This window comes from Dermatophagoides farinae, chromosome 7 (genome assembly GCF_024713945.1).
Source record: "Dermatophagoides farinae isolate YC_2012a chromosome 7, ASM2471394v1, whole genome shotgun sequence".
Lineage (NCBI taxonomy): Eukaryota > Metazoa > Arthropoda > Arachnida > Sarcoptiformes > Pyroglyphidae > Dermatophagoides > Dermatophagoides farinae.
Genome location: NC_134683.1, coordinates 3,481,503 through 3,501,864, shown reverse-complemented (window position 1 = coordinate 3,501,864; position 20,362 = coordinate 3,481,503). Strand labels below are relative to the sequence as shown.

At 29.8% G+C, this 20,362-nt stretch overlaps 4 protein-coding genes across 10 annotated transcripts; 1 reads left to right on the top strand and 3 right to left on the bottom strand.

Moving 5' to 3' along the window:
• Positions 1-208: 208 nt before the first annotated feature.
• On the top strand, positions 209-6,537 carry LOC124496782 (cGMP-specific 3',5'-cyclic phosphodiesterase). The gene is given in 13 exon segments (XM_075732403.1): positions 209-936; positions 1,148-1,539; positions 1,629-1,734; positions 2,119-2,423; positions 2,425-2,619; positions 2,723-2,754; positions 3,328-4,603; positions 4,673-4,927; positions 5,005-5,202; positions 5,260-5,498; positions 5,582-5,654; positions 5,656-5,673; positions 5,743-6,537. Coding segments are annotated over 13 exon segments (4,116 nt in total). The 5' UTR covers positions 209-260; the 3' UTR covers positions 6,094-6,537.
• Positions 6,538-6,675: 138 nt separating this feature from the next.
• LOC124496672 (uncharacterized) lies at positions 6,676-15,492 on the bottom strand. 7 transcript variants are annotated; one of them, XM_075732404.1, is made up of 13 exons: positions 14,348-15,492; positions 12,585-13,260; positions 12,411-12,503; positions 12,197-12,319; positions 11,872-12,132; positions 11,619-11,803; positions 11,458-11,552; positions 11,261-11,385; positions 10,991-11,168; positions 9,291-9,599; positions 7,714-7,866; positions 7,096-7,638; positions 6,676-7,019 (listed from the first exon to the last, which is right to left on the bottom strand). In XM_075732404.1, the coding sequence occupies exons 2-13, from the start codon at positions 13,137-13,139 to the stop codon at positions 6,748-6,750; spliced, it is 2,892 nt and encodes a 963-aa protein (XP_075588519.1). In that variant the 5' UTR covers positions 13,140-13,260; positions 14,348-15,492; the 3' UTR covers positions 6,676-6,747. The 7 variants fall into 7 exon arrangements, with proteins under 7 accessions (XP_075588519.1, XP_075588522.1, XP_075588521.1 ...); XM_075732407.1 differs by having other exon boundaries at positions 11,461-11,552; positions 14,348-14,643; XM_075732406.1 differs by lacking the exon at positions 14,348-15,492 and adding an exon at positions 13,492-13,837 and having other exon boundaries at positions 11,461-11,552.
• Positions 15,493-16,055: 563 nt separating this feature from the next.
• Positions 16,056-18,086, bottom strand: pkaap (A-kinase anchoring protein pkaap). The gene is made up of 2 exons (XM_047060216.2): positions 17,918-18,086; positions 16,056-17,860 (listed from the first exon to the last, which is right to left on the bottom strand). Exons 1-2 carry the CDS (start codon positions 17,949-17,951, stop codon positions 16,176-16,178), a joined length of 1,719 nt encoding a protein of 572 aa, XP_046916172.2. The 5' UTR covers positions 17,952-18,086; the 3' UTR covers positions 16,056-16,175.
• Positions 18,087-18,180: 94 nt separating this feature from the next.
• Positions 18,181-20,335, bottom strand: LOC124496688 (rhomboid-related protein 2). The gene is made up of 3 exons (XM_047060245.2): positions 19,574-20,335; positions 19,323-19,511; positions 18,181-19,251 (listed from the first exon to the last, which is right to left on the bottom strand). Exons 1-3 carry the CDS (start codon positions 19,622-19,624, stop codon positions 18,388-18,390), a joined length of 1,104 nt encoding a protein of 367 aa, XP_046916201.1. The 5' UTR covers positions 19,625-20,335; the 3' UTR covers positions 18,181-18,387.
• Positions 20,336-20,362: the final 27 nt, after the last annotated feature.

Sequence of the window (20,362 nt, the reverse complement as noted above, 5' to 3'; positions counted from 1 at the left end):
CAATAAATTAATTCTGAAATTCTGGCTATGATGATGACATTTTTAAGATTGAAAATTAATCATCAATAATAATAATATACACATGATACATACATACATACAATTGAAATGAAAAAAATGGTTTCTATATTTTCTGGCCGTTGTCCAAAATAAATTCAGTCAAACTTGCAACATTTTAGATTCGATTCGTTTATTCGAGTTTTTTTTTATTATTATTCTGTATCAATTGATTGATGACAAATATATAATATACTACAACGATGCTTGGTTATATTCGTAAAGTAACTAAAATTGATCAACTCTGTCATCAACAATCATCATCGTCACGTAACGGTAGTGGCCAACAACAACAACGACAACAACAACAACAACAACAAAAGCAACAATCATCATCAATGATTATGATGACGGTGATCAATGATTCAAATCGTTTATTAGTACCAGTCGATACAATCGATACTGATGTTAATCGAACAAATTCAGATTCTAATTCGGCTACAAATATGATGATGAATAATAATAATGGTGATGATGATGGTGATGATGAAAAATTGTCCGCTGATGATCAAAAATCAACATCAACGAAAACTGTTATTCATACTCCAAAACGGAAAAGTTTATTCAAACGACGACATAATCTTTTGCCAATATCATCAACAATTAATAGTGGTAGTAGTAGTAGTAATAATCGAACCCGTTTATCATTCAATAGTAATAATAATAATTCTGATCATAATATTATGGAAAAATCGATTAATAATCCAACGTTGATTAATAATGATTCGCAAACATATTGTTCAAATATTTCCATAAATCATCGTCATCATCATCATCATCATCATCACGATCAAACACATACAATTCATTCGCATAATAATAATGTTAAAATCTGTCCAACAATAGCATCGGCATTATGGCGTCCATTATGGCCACCTGGTGAGCGAGTATTTTTTTTTTTTTTTTTTTTTGATTGGAATTCGAATTTCCTTTTCGGAAATAGAAATTCAAAAGGAATGGATAAGAAAAGTGAGAGTGAAAGATTTCGTTTTAACTTATTTCATCATCATAATGAATATTTTTAACATATCTCCATTAGAATTGAATAATACTAAACTTTTTTTTTAATTTTAATTTTTTTTCAATTAAGGTTGGCATCCTCGTAGTAATAATACATCATCATCATCAGCATCAGCAACAACCACAACGTCCAATACAAAAGTGCCTACGTCTTTATCGACCACAAATGATGGTGGTGGTGGTATAAGTACATTGTCTTCGTCTTCATCATTAACACGTCGATCAGCTAATAATAATAATAATGTTGAACATCAACAACAATCGTCAATGATGACAATGGATAATGATTCAAAATCAACAATGACAATGATAGCAACAAAAACGATAAAATCAATGAATCATGTTGATTCAAAATTATTAAATCATCATCATCATCATCATCATAGAAAATTATCATATGAACAACAACAACAACAACAATTGAATGGTGATGATATCGATAATGAATCGAATAAAATTGAGGTATTATCGATTGATGATGATAATGGTTTTTTTTTATAGTTTCTAATCGAATATTTATTTTATTCAATATAATTCAACAAATAATTTAGGATTGGCTAGACGAACATCCCGATTTTGTAAATAGTTATGTTATACGTAAAGTATCACGTTCGATTATTGATAAATGGCTTGTTACACATTCAGCATCTACAATGGGTAAGTGTAGACTGTGTTTTATTTATGAACGTGTGTCTATAGGAATGAAATGAATTACGATGATGATGATGATGATGGGAAATTTTTTTTTTCATCAATTTATTCCTAGTTTGCAATTATAATTTGATTGCCCATTTTTGGTTTATTGAACATTTTCTTCTCTATGCTTCACTAAGTTGTGTGTCTGTTCATTTGGTTGAAAAGTAGTTTAGTTTAGTCAGTTTAAGAATAAGTTTTTTCGATAAAAATAATTTATGAAACAATAAAAATTGTATGAAGAATTAATTTCAAAAAATTCATTCATGATGAAGGTGATGATGATGATGATGATGGTAATTTATTAATTCTACGATTTAATTTTCTAAAACTTTGTCTTTTTTATAGGAACATTATTTCCGAATAATCAGAATAATACATCATCATTGGCAGCATCATCATCAACATCACCAACAGCAGCAGGAGCGGTGGCGGCGGCCCCAGATTCAGGTGCAAATACACCGGTACGAAAAATATCTGCACATGAATTTGAGGCAAGTGGTGGTGGTTATCTACGACCAATGGTATCGACTACTTGTGATGGAATGTTAACATTTTTATCACTTCAAGATAATATGGGTAGAGAAAATTCCATAACAGCCAGTGATTCTTCAGATCTTTTTCATGCATCCGGATCATTTGGTAATCGACCAACGGCCACGACCACGTGCATCAATCATATCATTACGTTCACGTGAACAATTAGAATCCAATAGTACTGATGAATGTGAATTAATATTTGAATTAGTCAAAGATATTTGTAATGATTTGGATGTAAAATCATTATGTCATAAGATATTGAAAAATGTTAGCATATTGACACAAGCTGATCGTTGTTCACTATTTTTGGTACGTTAAATTTATTTAATTTCAAATGAATTCATTTCGTTTTGTTTTCTTATACTAAAATGAAACATTTTTGTTTTCATTCATTCATTTATCTTATATATAGGTAAGAGGCGAAAAAGATGAAATCGAAAATAGGTAAGAAATAATTTTGATGAATAGATCTATCTTTTTTTTTGGTTCTACCTAGCTACTGACATATGGAATTCATTAGTTTTTTTCAACTCAAAAGTTCCACTGATGTGCCCAACATATATGACCGAAGGCATATTGAATTCAATTGCAAATTTTAGTCATTTCATTTGAACAATAAAATAATAGTTAAGGATGAAGTAACAGAGAGAGAGAGACAAAGAGAGAGAGAGAGAGAGAGAAACATTACATTTCAATTTGATTGTTTGGCAATGATTCACTGAGAGATGGTCGAATATTTGATTCTTTATTCGAATTCAATAGAATATAATAATAATAATAATAATGAGGCGAAGAATTTCAAATGAAACCACCATTATTATTATGTTTCCCATTGATGTTAATAGGAATTTGTTGTTGTTGTTGTTGTTGTTGTTATTCGTCGTTCCGATTGCATTTTTCAATAATTAATGTCTTGAAGGCATATAGAATTTCAAGATAATATATTACGAACATATTATTTGGATTTTCTTATTTTTGTTTTTATCTTTCTTTATTTTTTTCTTGAATTATGTACAGATATTTGGTTAGTCAATTGTTTGATGTTTGTGGACAATCGACCATTGAACAAGTGTCTAAAAATGAAGAAATCATTATCCCATGGGGCACAGGCATTGTTGGTCATGTAGCCGAAACTGGTGAAGCGGCAAACATTCCAGATTGTTATCAGGATTCACGTTTTACCGATACAATTGATCAAAAAACTGGTTATAAAACATGTAATATGTTATGTAATCCTATATTTGATATTGATGGTGAAGTGATGGGCGTAGCACAGGTGATCAACAAAAAAGATTCCAAATGTTTTGATAAGAATGATGAAAATGTTTTTGTAAAATATCTACAATTCTGTGGTATTGGTTTACGAAATGCACAAGTTTATGAACGATCACAGTTAGAGAATAAACGTAATCAGGTATTGTTAGATCTGGCCAGAATGGTATTTGAAAAACAATCAAATATTGAAAATATTATCTACCGTATTCTGATACATATTCTATCATTATTACAATGTGAACGTTGTCAAATTATGTTGCTTGAATGTGATGATAATGATGATGATGAAAATGATGATTTTATTTTAGCTATGAATTCAAATTCAACAAAAATTAGTCATGATGATTCGCCAACATCGAAACATCTACATCTAAATGCACAACAAACTGCGAGTAATTATTCATCAGATCGAAGTCCATTATCTGATTGTCCAAGTAGTAATGGATCAAGTTGTTTGGAATCAAATTATGAACTACAAGTTAATCAAGTTACAATGGCTACACGTAGTTTTTATCGTGTATTTGATTTGCAAGCCAAAGATTTGGAACAAATTGATTTTGAAAAGAATCAAAAAACACCATTTGAAGGTCGATTTCCAATCAATATCGGTATAACTGGTTATGTAGCTACAACGGGCGAAACATTGAATATTGCCGATGCTTATAATGATTGTCGTTTTGATCCAATCGTCGATGATCAAGATGATGATAATTATGGCGATAATAATAATGTTGATGATGGCAATAGATTTCGACATAAAAGTATACTTTGTATGCCTATCCGTAATGCAACAAGAAAAATAATTGGTGTCGCACAATTGGTGAATAAATTGAATGGTCGTCCATTTAATAAGAATGATGAAAATCTATTTGAAGCATTTGCCATATTTTCCGGTATGGGTATCGAAAACACACATAAATTTGAAAAAGCCGTTAAATCAATGGCTAAACAAAAAGTTACGTTAGAATTATTATCATATCATGCATTGGCAAGTGAACATGAAGCATCAAAATTTGCCGTAAGTTATTCAATGATTTAATTTCTGCAAAAAAAAAAAAATTACAATTGATTTTATTCATCAATATAGCGAATGTTAATACCATCTACAAGCAGTCTTTCATTATCTAGTCTACGATTTGATGATTTTAGTTTGAATGAAGATCAAATGATAAAAGCTTGTATACGAATGTTTATTGATTTAGATCTAATTGAACGTTTTCATATTGATTATAAAGTACTTTGTAAATGGATTCTAAGTGTACGAAAAAATTATCGTCCAGTTTTATATCATAATTGGCGACATGCATTTAATGTTGCACAGATGATGTTTGCAATATTTGTTGTAAGTTTTGAAAAAAAATTTTTTTTTTTAATTTTAATTTCAATTTATTTTTTGAATGTTTTATTTTCTCATCATAGAATTCAGACATGTGTTTTGTTTTGGGTGAACTTGAAACAATGGCATTAATAGTTGCTTGTCTTTGTCATGATCTTGATCATCGTGGTACAAATAATTCATTTCAAATAAAAACCGGTTCACCACTTGCACAATTGTATTCAACAAGTACATTGGAACATCATCATTTTGATCAATCATTAATGATACTCAATAGTCAGGTAAATTGTTATACTTTTTCTGGTTATTCGAAAATTATTTTTGAAATCCATCAATAGGGCAATCAAATATGGAGCAATCTTTCACCACAAGAATATCGTCGAGTTGTATACGTATTGGAAGAAGCTATATTAGCCACCGATTTGGCTGTTTATTTTCGTAAACGTGATAAATTTTTTCAACTAGTCGAACAAATGAAAACCACTGGCCAACGTGATTGGTCCGATGAGAATAATCGTTCATTATTACGATCAATGTTAATGACTTGTTGTGATATAGCTGCCATTACGAAACCATGGTTTGTTTTTATTTTTATTTTATTTTTTTTTTTTGAAAATTTAAATTTTAAATTAATTTATTACCAATATTTTATTTTTGTAGGCAAACACAAAAAGTGGTTGCCGAACTAGTCGCTAGTGAATTCTATCAACAAGGTGATATTGAAAAAGAACAACTTAAATATTGAACCAATTGTAAGTAAAATCAATAAATATCATTGACTTTATCATTTAAATCCATCATCATTTATCTCATTATTTTAGGATATGATGAATCGTGAGAAAAAAGATGAATTACCTAAAATGCAAATGTCATTTATCGATACGATTTGTTTGCCAGTTTATCAGGCATTCGCTAAGCTAGGACCATCGCCAATGAAAATATTATTAAATGGTGTTACTGATAATCGTGAAGCATGGCATCTATTATCAAGTCAACCATATCAATTAAACATTCGACAAACCAATTCAACCTCATCAACAACAACAACAACAATAACAACGACGGATACGACAATAAACCAAACAAAAACGATAACGGTACCACCATCACCACCATCACCAACCATAGAAACACCATCATCAACATTTATAGATGATGAACCAAATGTCTGAAATATGCATGGTTTCCACACGTCCTTCATTATTTCGATATTCGAAAACCAAATTTTTTCTTAAGCACACAAACACTCACACACACACTTACATTCATCATTATTTTTCATTTCAACAAATAGGAATCACATTTGCACATGTGAAGAATTTTCATTTTATTGCAATTTGTTGCAATTTTAAATTTGTGATATAAATTCGAAAAAAAATCGGTTAAACTTAGCGATGTGAAGAAACACGTGTACACAATTCAATTGAAACTTTGAATTTCATTGGTTGAATCAATGTTTCAAGTTTGGCAATACGATGAGAGTTTCAATCGATACGTTTTTGTTTAGTTTTGTTTTTGTTATTGTTTTGTTTTATATAATGAATGAAAATCATCAATATCAATCAATCAATCAATAATCAATAATAATTAATAAATGGTAAAAAATTGTGTGATTATAAGATGCGTTAAACTTAGCGATGTGATGTACACAATTCATGAAACTTTGAATATCATCAATCAATCAATCAATCAATCAATAATCAATAATAATTAATAAATGGTAAAAAATTGTGTGATTATAAGATGCGTGATGATGAAAGATAAATAAAAGAAATATATTTCGTTGTTTTTTATCATTTTTTTTTGTCGATATGAATTTTAAATGCTCAACGATTAATCGAATTATTATTATTATTGTTATTGTTGGTGATGATATAATTATCCGGTTCAGTGTCGGTAATTTTCAATTCTGGTACAGCCATTACATTGGTATTATTATTATTATTATTGTTGTTGTTATTATTATTATTACGTTGCAATGTAAATTGATGTTGATCACCACCATCAATTAATTCAAGATTCAATGCAGCAATACTTGATGAAAAACATCTAGTTTCTACATGAACATGACATGGTTTATGACAAATTAGGCCACAATCTAAATTTGTTGTTGTTTTTATTTGAAAAAAATGTTTATCATGTTCAAATAGTAAATTTTTCAAAAAAACACTTACCACGACATTGATAGGCTTGTTTACCAAGACGAAATGCAAATTTTTTACCACAAATTTGACATAATCTTGATGATGGTACATGTCGTGCAATAAACAAATGATCTTTATACAGATGAAGTTTGGTGCCTTTACGTCGTTTCAAATCATGACGAGCTTTATCCACATCCTCAGTTGGTACAACAAAATGTTTAATCATTCCTTTTTCATTACATTCCATTATCAGTACAGAATCTTCATGCATAAATGTTCGTGTAGATGTTTGACTTAAATTGCCAAAACTTTCCTTAATACGTGGTTCTTGTTGTTGGATATTGCTTTCTTTGGGCATAGATGTTTCACGTGAACCGGGTACCGATCTTGCTCTTTCCATTCCATGACCACGTTGACCGTCATTATAATCATCATCAAAATCGTCATCATCATCATCACCGTTGGCAACCGCTCGTTTACCAAGATTTCTATCCACTGATTTTGATCGTCTATTGAAACTAAATCGTTTCTTTATGTTTCGCAATAAAGATTTATCACGTGGTGGACGAGAATCTAATCAATGAAGACGTAATGTTAAAAAAAAATTTGAATTCCGACAGTTCCTTAAACATTCAATAACAATTTTACCTGAATTTCGTTTATCCAATGTAGCCGATATCCTGGCTGATTGTTCATTGGCAGCGGCAATTCGTTTCTGTTCATCTGTTAATGATCGTAATGTTGAATGACCATTTTCACCCGAATTATAGCCTGGATCTTCCTGTACAGATTGTTGAACAGCTATTTGGAAAAGAAAGAAAATAAAAAATTCGTTTCAATAAAAAAAACTAATGATTATGAGGATTCAGGAAAAAATTTGAAATCAGCATGAAAGGCATATGATTAGGTTTTTGTGAATCTCTCTTATGCGAACCGATATTATAGTAATCATAATCATCATATTGTTTTATGAATCCATTTCGTCGACATTTACGGCTTAACGATGAACTTGATGATGAACAATTATTGATAGCTGGTTCAGAAGCTCGATAACGGAGTGAACATGATCGTAATGGTGTTGATGATGATTTTTCCCTTTTCGTACGATGCCAGTCATCATCATTTTCATTATTATTACTGTTAACATGTAAACGTTCAGCAATTTTTCTTGATACTTTACTACTATAACGAAATTTAAATTTTCTTTTCATCGAATCTGTAGCCGATGATGATGATGATGATGAAGTCGTCGACATTGATGAACATGGTGGAGGTGTTGATTGTTGTTGTCGTTTATTTTTATTATTATTAATGCCAAGCCATTTTTCATAGAAACTAGCACGAATCTGACTATTTCGTTTGCTGGCGTTGGTCGTTATTTTATTCGATTCTGGTACTTTTAATCCATTTGCTGATAATGATGATGATGTATTGATAATAGTGGAACAATGACGTCTACATTGATTCAATTGACGATCTGATTCATTGCCTATGCCAAATTGATCATCACCATAATAGTAGCTATAATCATCATCATAAAGACAGAAAAATAATTGTGTATCGGATTTAGCTTTCGATATATTTTCATTAATGTTGTTGCTGTTATCATAACGGATGTTTGCTCGAATAGATAGTTGTGGTGATGGTGTCAATGTTGGTGTAGGTGTTGTTGTTGGATGTTGTAATCGTATTGGAATCAATGACTGTAGATACGATGATCGTCTTTTCAATGGCTTAGATTCTTTTCGCTTTTCTTGGTCATTAACAACAATCATTTGTGATGATTGTATTGTAGGTGGATCAACCGGTAATTCAATGGCTGATATTTGAACTCGTTCCATCATTGATGCGATTACAGATTCTGATTGCTCGACAACTTGTCGTTGTTGGTCATTAAATGTACAATTATCCACAACATCTAAATGGCTATCAATACTTTCGAGTGATAATTGTGAATAAAGTGATAATCGTTTCTCAGGATTATTCCAATCATCATTATCATCATCATTATTATCGATTTTGGATGATTTCAATGTTGGGCTATTCGAGCTAATGGATTCCGGATGTTCAATATCACGGATCATATTGTTTGTGTTTGAATTTTTTGTCATTTTTCATAAAATTAAAAAAAACGCAGAAAAAGAGACAAACAGAAAGACAAGACACAAATACACACACACACACACACAAAAACAAACACAATTAAATTAGGAGAAAAAAATTACATTTAAAATTAGACTGTAGTAAATCGTCGATGTTATTGCATTTCGATATGATTGTCTCAATATTAGGTATCGTATCGATTTCAAGTGTTGTCAAAAATGATGATGATGATTTCGATTGGCGATCCCAATTATTATGATCATGATGATGATGATTTTTATGATGATTATTGCGATAAAAATATTCCCCATCATCCGTGATGAAAGCTAAACTGTTATCATTATAATCAACATCAAAATAATCAGTTAATGTTGCTGTTGTCAATGCCGATCCTATTGACCATCGTTGACGATGTTCATGATGATGTCCATCTATTTGATTTTTTTTTTGATGAAAATTTGAGAGAGAAATTTGTTTATTTAGGCATAAACATTTGAATCATTAAATTTTTAGATGATCAATGAGGAAAAAATATCGATTTTTTTCAATCAATACGATCGATGAAAGAAAGAGAGATCAGATTATCGGTAAAAATCCGAACACAAAATAAGAAAGAGGATATCCCGTTATATTTTTTTTTGTATTTTCGAGGAAATTTTTTCGTCGTCGTCGTTGTTGTTGTTGTTGTGAATTTCAGTTTGTCGCGCGATTCAATTATATAGAAACACAGATATATGAGATGAGGATGAAATTGAGACGCGTGTAATGATGATTCGTTTCGTTTTTCGAAAGGTTTTTTTTGAAATGATTATTGTTGAATATGATGATGATGATGAAGAAAATGATGTGGCAGGATTATTTTATTTTATTTTTTTTAACGGAAAAAACCGACCGACCACCATCACAAAATCATCAGTATCATTGATGATTGTTGTTGTCGTCGTTTGGTCATTAAAATGATTATTATTTCATTATACCATCACAATGATGGCAGTGGTTATTTTTTTTGTTATGGATTGAGATTTAGATGAATCACGTTTCGTGGTTGGTTCGGGTTGTCAATCATAATGTACCGTTTTCAAATCAATTCGAATCACATATAAACAAAATAAAACAAAACAAAAAAAAATTGTTTGAATGCAATCATGGATTGATATGATTATTGATGATGGATGATGATGATAGCGATTTTTTTTTGAAGAACGATATAATCATAGGTAAAATTCCAGATTTTGTTTCCAAATCGAATAATATGTTTCCATTATCGATAAGTTTATCATTATTTTATCGTTTTTTTTTGTTGTTATGATTCGAATGATTTTTTTTTCATTGATGATGATCAGATTTTCGATAATCCGTTGCCGTAGAGATTCAATTTTCAGAAATAAAATTCAAGCAATAATAACACACATATATAGTGAAGAGATTTTGAGGCATAAAAATGAAAAATAGGCAAGATGCAAGCAACAGATCGAATATGTGTATGTGTGTGTGTGTGTGTGTGTGTGACATGCATGGATATATATGATATTTATTTATTGATTGGTTGTTGGTTGGGATTTGTTGATCCAAATATAAAGTAAGTAGATTGGACACATGCACATGCAAAAAAAAAGAGATAAGAGAAAATAAAATAGACAATAAATAAGCATCATCATGATATAATTAAAATATATCTCATCTTTTTTTTAGGAAGAAAAATCTAATAGGAAATAGGAAATGGAAATAAAATGTGTGTGTGTGTGTATGAGAAAAAAAGGGAAAATAGGAAAATAAAGTATGCCTATGTGTATTGTATTATATAATATGATGATGATAATACCTGATGATGAACGATGTGATGCTGATTCATCATGATTGTTGATTTTATTATTATTATTGTTATTTGGCTTTGTCATCGATTGTGATCTTGTAACCTGATTCTGTTGTGATTGTTGTTGTTGTTGTGGTTGTCCATGCAGTCTAATTGATCCATTTCGGCTATGTTCCATGAGTAAAAACTAATTTTTTTTTATTGTGTGAGAAATTTGTTATATTTTTTTCAGATTATGGACGCATCAATCATTCAAAAAAAAAAAAAAAATACACTTACCTCAACAATCAAATTTCCCATATCTTGTTTATTATTCATACCGGATTGTAATCGTAATGTTTGTGTTTGTGATGGATTTGACATTAATTCCTGAATGTTTACAATAGCATTGCCTAATATTTGATCTGAAAAAAAACAAAAATTTTTTAATTAAAATTAAATATTTGAGAACAATGATGCAAAAAAAATGAAAATACCACCGATTAGATCATTATCCTCCGTTTGTTGTTTATTCGATTTTCGTTCTTCAAATAATTCGAATAGCAATTCATGTGATCTTTCATTGAGATTACTGTTCGATCGAAACAAAAAGAATTAGTATGAAAATTTGAATGACAGTAATCGAAACAACACTTACAACATAAAATGTTGATCCCATTCTGGTGAATCATTATGTGAATGACGAATAATCGATGTACGTGTCGATTGAAATGGTTCATCCAATTCAATAGTACAATAAAGGGCACCGGTACCGTTTGATTTTTCTAATTGTAAATCATTTGCTTTGGCTATTTTTACCAATAATTTTCGTTCTACATTTGGCTAAATTTTTTTCCCCAAACAAACAAATATTTGATTAATTGAAATATATGAACTTTAATGATACAAACCTTATAATCAGTGGTCAATGATGTTTTCGTTGATTCTGTTGTGGCCAATCGTGGAAAATCATGATATTTATTATGTGATTCATTAAAATTCAAATCAAATATAGTGGATGTGAATACATTCAATACAGCATTAATAATAATGTCTGGTTGAAATTTATTCTTCGATCCAAGTAATGGACCTTCAATTTGTGCTTTTGTTTCTGGCCGTTCTAATGGCCGTATGACAAATAATAATTCATCAGTTATACCGACCACTTTTAACTTCAAAAAAAAAAACAGATCAGAACGAATGATAAATACAATGAATGATGTTGTCTATACATACCAATGAGCTAAATCGTTCCATAATAATATGATAGATAGCCGAACGATTTGGATCACCATAACAATCAGGTGCAACACGTACCTGCATGATTAAACGATCACATGTAGCTTTCATTGTTGTTATCTGATCAGTAGAACAAAAAACAGATACATGATAAATAATTTTCATTTCATTCGAAAGCTATTTTCACACATTATGTGTGTTTTGAAATTACCAGATTTTCATTAAGTTCTTCGGCCATTTTAACCTGACTTAGTTGGGCACCAGTTAATTGTTCAATTTGTACAAATTCAACAAATATACCATTCTATATGTATACACACATGAAAATCATATGATCAATTTTAAATATCTATAAATGAAAAATGAAAAGTCACGAATGACAAACCTCGATTATCAATTGTTGACTTTTATTATTCAATGAATTAAGCCATTCATTTGTTGTTGCCATAACAAACTGATTGTCCATACTTGATGTATGTTGAAACCATTTGATTACTTCATTCATCCATTGTTGACGATTAACAATCGGTTCATTTGGAATTGATTGACCAAATTGCATTGAATGATGTTTAGTGGTGAATTTTTCACGATCAGATACTGAATTCTGTATCCAATCTGATCGTTGATCATCATCATCATCATTGATTTTTGTTGTTGATTCTTCATTTTCATCAATCTTTAACGAATCATTTTGACGTCTTTTAATCTTCAAATAGATATTGGCTGCAACGGCTACAATCAATGCAACAATTGTCCAGAATATAAACAACATTGTCGATGATGATAATGATAACAATAATGTTGATTGATCATCATCCGAATTAATGCAACAAAAATCCATGATTAAAGCTATTATAGATTCGATATATGAATTTGATGTTGTTGTTGTTGTTGACAATGTTTGTTGGCTGCTACTGCTACTACTACTTTTATCATCCATTTTTTTTTATTTTATTCTGTCATCAAAGTTTTAAGATCAGATCAACAGCATTCATGAACATCAAGAAGAAGAAGAATCACAACGGCAACAACAATTATTTTGATGTAAATAATAATGGATTCTATTCAAAGAATAAATGAAAAGAAAAGTAAAGTAAAAAAAATGACATGTGTGTGTGTGTGTGTATGTAAGATTTCTAACAATCCATGAATTCGTATCATCATCGTCATCATCATCATCAAAGAAATAGAATCACACGCCCAAAACAATATGTAGCAGCATTTATGTGTATATAATCTACATGTACGGTAATTTTAAAATGATCATTTTTTTTATCAAAAATGAAACTTACCACGAATATTCTTTTTTTTTCTTTAAAATTTAGATTGCTCAAGAATTGAGAAATCTTCTACAACCACACACGGAGCGAGAAAGAGAAAGAAAGAGAATGAAAACAATCACTTTGGATGAATGATGATCATCCGAAATTCTGGCTGCCAATAACACAATTTAAGCTATATTTTTAAGAACAATTTTTTTTTCTGCAATTCTTACATCAAACTTCATCATTCATTTGTTTATTTACTGTATATATATTCATATAAAAGTAAAAGTGAATCTAGGACGCACAAACAAACAAAACAAAACATATAATATATATCAACCATCAACCAAACCCGATCATCATCATCATCATCATCATCATCACCATCATTGCATCAAATCATCATCAAGCTTTCATTTCATTTCATTTAACATAAGTTGTCTGTCTGTATATTATAAATATATGACAGACATTACTATTAGTATTTTCAGACAAACAAATATACATTCCATTAGATAATCCTATGAGATATTTATCTATCTATCCATTCATTCTATCACCATTGGTGACCACCTACAAGAGAAAGAAAAGTACCGATAATATCACTATGATAATCTATTGATTATAGAATTTTTTTTTTTTTTGGTTTCAAATATTTTAATTATTTATCCTAAATGTTCATAGATGGCAATACATGTTTAGAAATGAAGAAAAAAAAAATTTTTCGAATTCAAACTTGAATACTTTCTCAATCATCAATATGGTTCACTGCCAAATTTTTTTTTTTTTTTTTTTTTTTTTTGATCGATTCGAGTGATATTGTTGATTCGACAACATTCAATTTGTTTGATTTTGATTGATAACGATTTTTTTTAATACTTACGATATGTATCGATTGTTGTTGTTCAGTGTGATTTTTTTTTCTCAGATTGTTTGATTGTTGATTCACGAACTTATTCAAATCATCATCATATAAATCAATGATGAGAACGTACGTGAAATAAGAAAGATCAATCTAATTGATTAATGTGAATGAAAAAAAACAAGAACAAGAATGAATGGTTTTTATTTGTTGATTTGGTTTTTTTTTATATCTTGTCTTGTTTGTTGTTGTTGTTAATGATGATAATAATAATTTTTTGTTTTTCGTTTTTCCGATTCACACACTTCAGATTTCTTTTCTTCATGGATCAAGGACAACATCGGAATTCGAGATCAATTTTTGTTGTTGTTGCCATCATAAGCCGGAAATAATGACCAGAATTTTCATTTCAACCAATCCGTGACACATCAGAATCAGAAAAAAAAGATACACGTGTAATACATACACAATCAAATCGATTGATGGATGATTGTAAAAGAAAAATCATCAAACAAGGAAATTAGTGGACAAAACAACATACACAAACAATCATCGTATCAACCACACATACACACACAGGTAATAATCGACGAGAAAAATCAGATAGAAATGATGAAGATGACGCAAATGATGGCAATGGCGATGCGAGTACTAATGTCACACATTCACAAACACAAAACGTTCGAATGGTGTACAGGTGTGTGTGTGTGTGTATTTGGAAAATAATTGTTCCAGAAAAAAACAAATTCAACAAATGAAAACAAAAATGCAGAAAATATCAGATCAAATCACCATCATTAATAAAATTATATATTAGAAGAACGAAAGATGCCAGAAGAAGAAAAAAAACACGAATTTCAATCAGATAAAATGATCAATTATTGGGCGCCAATTCATTTGTTGCTACCATGTTGTTTCAATCATTCATGATTTCAATGTCTTTTTTGATCACATACATATCAAAACATACAAATCATGGTTGTATGTATCTCTGTTATACCGGTGAAATCTGAAGAATCAATTTTCAAAGTCGATCTATTGATCAATCAATCAATCTATTATTGAACATCAATTCAGCCGGTTGTAATGATGATATATGTGTTGGCTATATTTTCTTCTTCCCCTTTTTGTTGTGTATAGGTTGAAATTATTGTGTAGTATAGTGTGATGTGGTGTTGTGTGGTGTGTGTGTGTGTATTTGTATATTTGTCTTTCAATGTCGATTGTCGATCATCATCTACCATACACGATGTACGACAATCTGTGCAAAAAAAAAAAATAAATTTTTTCAATTTTTTTTTGTTTTTTTTTCATTATAGAAAAAAAAATTGACAGATGTATTCAAATGATGATGATGATCATTATTATTATTATTTTTGATGAATACTTGTATATATTATGGCCATCATTCAACGAACGAATCATAATAATCAAATTGATGATGATGATGATTGATTTTTTTGGAAGAACAAACATGACCAAAATGTTTTTACCTCATTCAATCCTCAAATTGGTAAATACAAGATTACAAACTGTCATTGGCCTTTATTTGTGAAGGAAAATTCAGATAGAGAGGGAGAGGGAGAGAGGGGATAATCAGATGAATTAACAAAATTGGCCAAAAATCATTGGCTATAGCAAATAGCAATATATTCTAATTCAGTTGGTTTTTCCCATTTGAAATTTTTTCATTTTATATATTTATTAAAGCTTTTAAAATTTGCAATAATTTATACAGGCAAAAAAAAATTTTTTTTTTTATTTTATTGCAAATAGAAAACGAAAATAATTTGTCAAACCATAAATAAATGTAAATGAAGTAGTAGTGGCCAATATAGAGCCATTTCATTTATGGATTGAAATCATCAAATTCAATCGGATGTTCTGGTTGTTGTTGTTGTTGCTGCTGTTGTTGACGATTTGTAACGGAACAAACATCATTGATAATACCTTCAGCTATACGCCATGCATCATCTTCAGATTCGATTCGATTAGTCGAATTACCAAATGATAGACGACGAAAAATTTGTGCCAATTTTATACGATCAACAGCAGGTGATGATCGTGGTGGTTCTGGTTCCAATGTACTATTCATACGGCCATATTTATCAATATAGGTGAATTGTAATTGATCTTTTAAATCACGATTCCATAACAGATCTGTTTGATCAATATTTAGAGAATTTAATTTATGATTTCCAATATCATTTGATGTTGTTGATGATGATGATGACGATTGTTTGGATAATATTTTCATTGATGGCCTTATCAATTTTTGTTTTTGATTTTGTGAACATTTTAATTTTTGATCACAATTCTGTACATATTCAAGGAAATGATTACTTTCAAGAAATTGTGGAAAATATGTTTTGGAAAAATATTGTAACAGAATATTTGCTATACGATCAAAACAATCGGATTGAAATTCTGTTTTCGGATCCTTTATATTCACAATAGATGATTGCAATTGTTCAATGATTGGTTCGGAAACCTGAAGAAAGCTTTCAATTGTAGCTGCACGACAATTAAAAAATCTATTATATAAAGCATTAGCATCCGAATATTGTCCAGAGAATTTTCGATAATTTCGATATTGTACTAAAAAATCAACAAAACATTTCATACGTTCAGTGGCCATAAAATCCATAAAAGCTGACGATATTAATGTATGTGAAAATAAGATATCGGAAAGCTGAAATTTTTTCCCATTCAATACTTCATATTCATATTTAAGAAAAAAATTTGAACGAAGAAATTTTTCGTAATAATCACAATCAATTTTTTCGGCTAATGATTGTCGAAACGATTCGAATATTTCAAATGATAATTGTTGTTTTTGATAATTTGGAATGATTTGGTCATTATTATGATGATGATCGAATAATTCAATCATTTTTGAGTGGACGTTTGGATCGATTTTCATGGATGTTGTTGTCGAATGGGCAGCATCAGCAACATCACAATTGGAAGCATCATTTTTATCGAATAATTGATTAAATATTCGATGAAAATCAGTAATGAAATTTTGATAATTATTTTCATGTTCTTCTTGATTTTCAAATGAGGAATTTTCGTTATCACCAGGAAATTTTTCTTGTATAAAAAACATTAGACAATTTGTTTGAAGAAAACATTTGATCACTGTATTGGCATGTGATCCTAATGATTCCATAAATTGTACGAAACACAGAAGAATATCGGCATTTTGTTCGACAGTAAAACATTCATCAAACGTACAAGTTAGACAAGAATCGAGCCGTACGGTAACGTTTGGATCATACATTGATTCAGCTAATAACATCTGATATGATGGTTTAAGATTTCTATGTGAATGTAGGCCACTAATCTGTGATAACGTTTGTTTGGCACTTGTTTGATGGCTTGATGAAAGATCATTATTATTGCTAGTGATAAAATTACCATTTTGGCTAGACGAATATCGACCTTTATATGAAGATGATGATGATGATGGTGAATCAATTGATTTATTCGAACCATTCGATGATAATTGATTCAATTTATCACGACTATTGGCTTAATTAGTGAAAAAAAATTATATAATCGAAAATAAATGAAAAAAAAAATATTTACCAATAAAATTTTTAATTAAATTTGGTAGAGGCATAGTTTTGTTTAAGTAATAAATTTCATTGTTGAAATAAGAAATCTAAAGCTTTTTCTTTAAAAAAAAAATTAAAAATTCATCAACATAAATGAATGTGTGTTCGATTAAGCCGCATCAATTTGTTTGTTTTTTTTTCCATTCACAAACAATTTCGAGCGAATATAAATAAAAACATTCGAATTGATGATGATCGAATATAATCCATTTAGATACGTTCTTTACGAATGGATATATACCAATTTTTAAATTTATTTAATTAATTTAAAAAAATCACAAACAAAATATAAGAATGATGATGATGAACATTGATCATCATCATCATTGAATATATATAAATGAAAATTCGTTACTACAGCAAAAAAAAAGAAATGAGATAAAGGCAATTTTGAATCGGATGTGGATCCAATGATCGATAAAAAAAAGGCAGCATGTTTTTCTAGTAACCCTGTTTACAGACTTCAGGATCATTTGGATTGTAGAAATAATCATCATAGAAAATATTGAATAAAATGGCAACAGTCATGAATATGATGTAAACTGTTAATGAAAACCAGGCCAAAACCAATTCCCAACGTTTTGCTTTTAAATTCCGTAAAACATTGAATCCAACGAATAAACCGACTAATGCTCCGGCTAGATGTGCTGAATAACTGACACGATTACGTTGACTGGTTTTATAACGATCATATACAGCAACACTTATGTCAGTTGAAACGAAAACAATGATGGCCAATAGACGAGCCCAATTGAAATCCATTTCATCCCAATTCATAACGACATTGGCTAGATGTGCTGCCAATAAAGCATAAACACCACCGCTAGCACCAGCTAAAAATGTATTTGGATCCGAAAGTGAACTGGCAAGTGATCCTGCAATCACACCGGTTATGTAAACAATACCGATACGCCACCATTTATGTACCATTTCAAGCGGGATACCCAACACCAATTGGATTAATAAATTACTGAATAGATGATAAAATCCAGCATGAATGAACATGTAGGTGAAAAAACGCCAAATTTCATAACGTCGACAAGGATTATAGATTAGTACACTTTTCCATGGTACCGGTCCAGAAGTGGAAAATTCACCCAAAATAACACAATAATATATAAAAATGGCCACTTCAATGATACTGATGGTCAATACGAATATCGGTGGTGGCATACAATTATATTCATTCAAATAATTACGTATGACCGATTGTCGTTGTGATTTAGGTACAACAGCCACTGCTGCATATCTAACTAATCGATGTAGCCGTGATTGAATTTGTGTGTCTAATCGTGAATTGTAGATCTAAAAAAAAACGAATTTTGAATGTGAAATGAAATTGAATTTCTTTGAATCATTAAAAAAAATGCCCATACCATATTGAGAAATTGTTGATAATTAATCAATCGATTATCATCTTCATTCTGTAATAATGATTCCAATACATCGACAGAAATATCTTCACTAAAATGATAATTACTTTCATGTAGAATACGTTTAAAATCACCTAAACGTATTTGGCCAGTTTGATGGCGATCAAATCGATCGAATACTGGTTTCCATATCTATTGAATTGATTGATTTTTAAAAAATTTTACAAGAGGAAAAAAATCCACTAATAACATACCCGATCCATTTGGATTCCAATTTGATTGGCATTTGATTTTGTTGAACTCATCGTTGATTTTAAAACATCAAAAAAAAAAACAATAAAAGATTTATAATTTAAAATTTTCAATAGAATCTTAAAGAATGATATGAAAAAAAACAAGACGAAATAATGATAGAATTGGCTAATGACTCATTGTTGAATGAATCGATTGACAATCATTATATTGTATGTACGCGATGCATTCATGCATGTGAGTCGAACAGATAGAGAGTATATACTGGTTTTTTTTAAATATTTTCTTGGTTGCTGGTTGATGACATCAAAAATTGAATTCTATCAAATGGCACGCCTATTTATTTACAAATTGAGGCCATATAATCTTGGAATTATCGACGAAACAAAAAAAAAAATTGTCGTGACGACCATTTACATGGAACTGATTCAACGATATTATTATCATATATATAGATAGTAATAGTAATTGTTGTATAATTAGCCACAGTTTTAGATTAGGTTATGTATTTGGCAATGAAATTCTTTGTAAAACAAAAAAAAAACAAAAAAAAATTCTGGTAAACACCCAATATTCGTTCGATTCCAAATCAATTATATATTATATATTTGTTATAATTTGATTATGAAGGAATTGATTTTTTCACTTTCAAATAAATGCCATCGTAATTGACCTAGATTTTGGTGTTGATTTACAATCTTTTTGTTTTGTAATAACAAGATTTATAAAAAACAGGCGGTATCCACGGTTGTAACGTTGTTTATGATTAAATCCAAAAAAAAAAAAAAAAA

Coding starts and splice junctions, on each gene's coding strand:
- LOC124496672 (XM_075732404.1), bottom strand. CDS start 13,139: ATGGATGATAAAAGTAGTAGTAGCAGTAGCAGCCAACAAACATTGTCA. Junction 11,386..11,457: donor GGATAATGATCTAATCGGTG/GTATTTTCATTT, acceptor GTTTTTTTTCAG/ATCAAATATTAGGCAATGCT. Junction 7,867..9,290: donor ACTACAGTCTAATTTTAAAT/GTAATTTTTTTC, acceptor TTTTCCAAATAG/CTGTTCAACAATCTGTACAG.
- pkaap (XM_047060216.2), bottom strand. CDS start 17,951: ATGCCTCTACCAAATTTAATTAAAAATTTTATTG. Junction 17,861..17,917: donor TTTAATTAAAAATTTTATTG/GTAAATATTTTT, acceptor TCACTAATTAAG/CCAATAGTCGTGATAAATTG.
- LOC124496688 (XM_047060245.2), bottom strand. CDS start 19,624: ATGAGTTCAACAAAATCAAATGCCAATCAAATTGGAATCCAAATGGAT. Junction 19,512..19,573: donor TTGGAATCCAAATGGATCGG/GTATGTTATTAG, acceptor TCAATTCAATAG/ATATGGAAACCAGTATTCGA. Junction 19,252..19,322: donor ATCAACAATTTCTCAATATG/GTATGGGCATTT, acceptor GTTTTTTTTTAG/ATCTACAATTCACGATTAGA.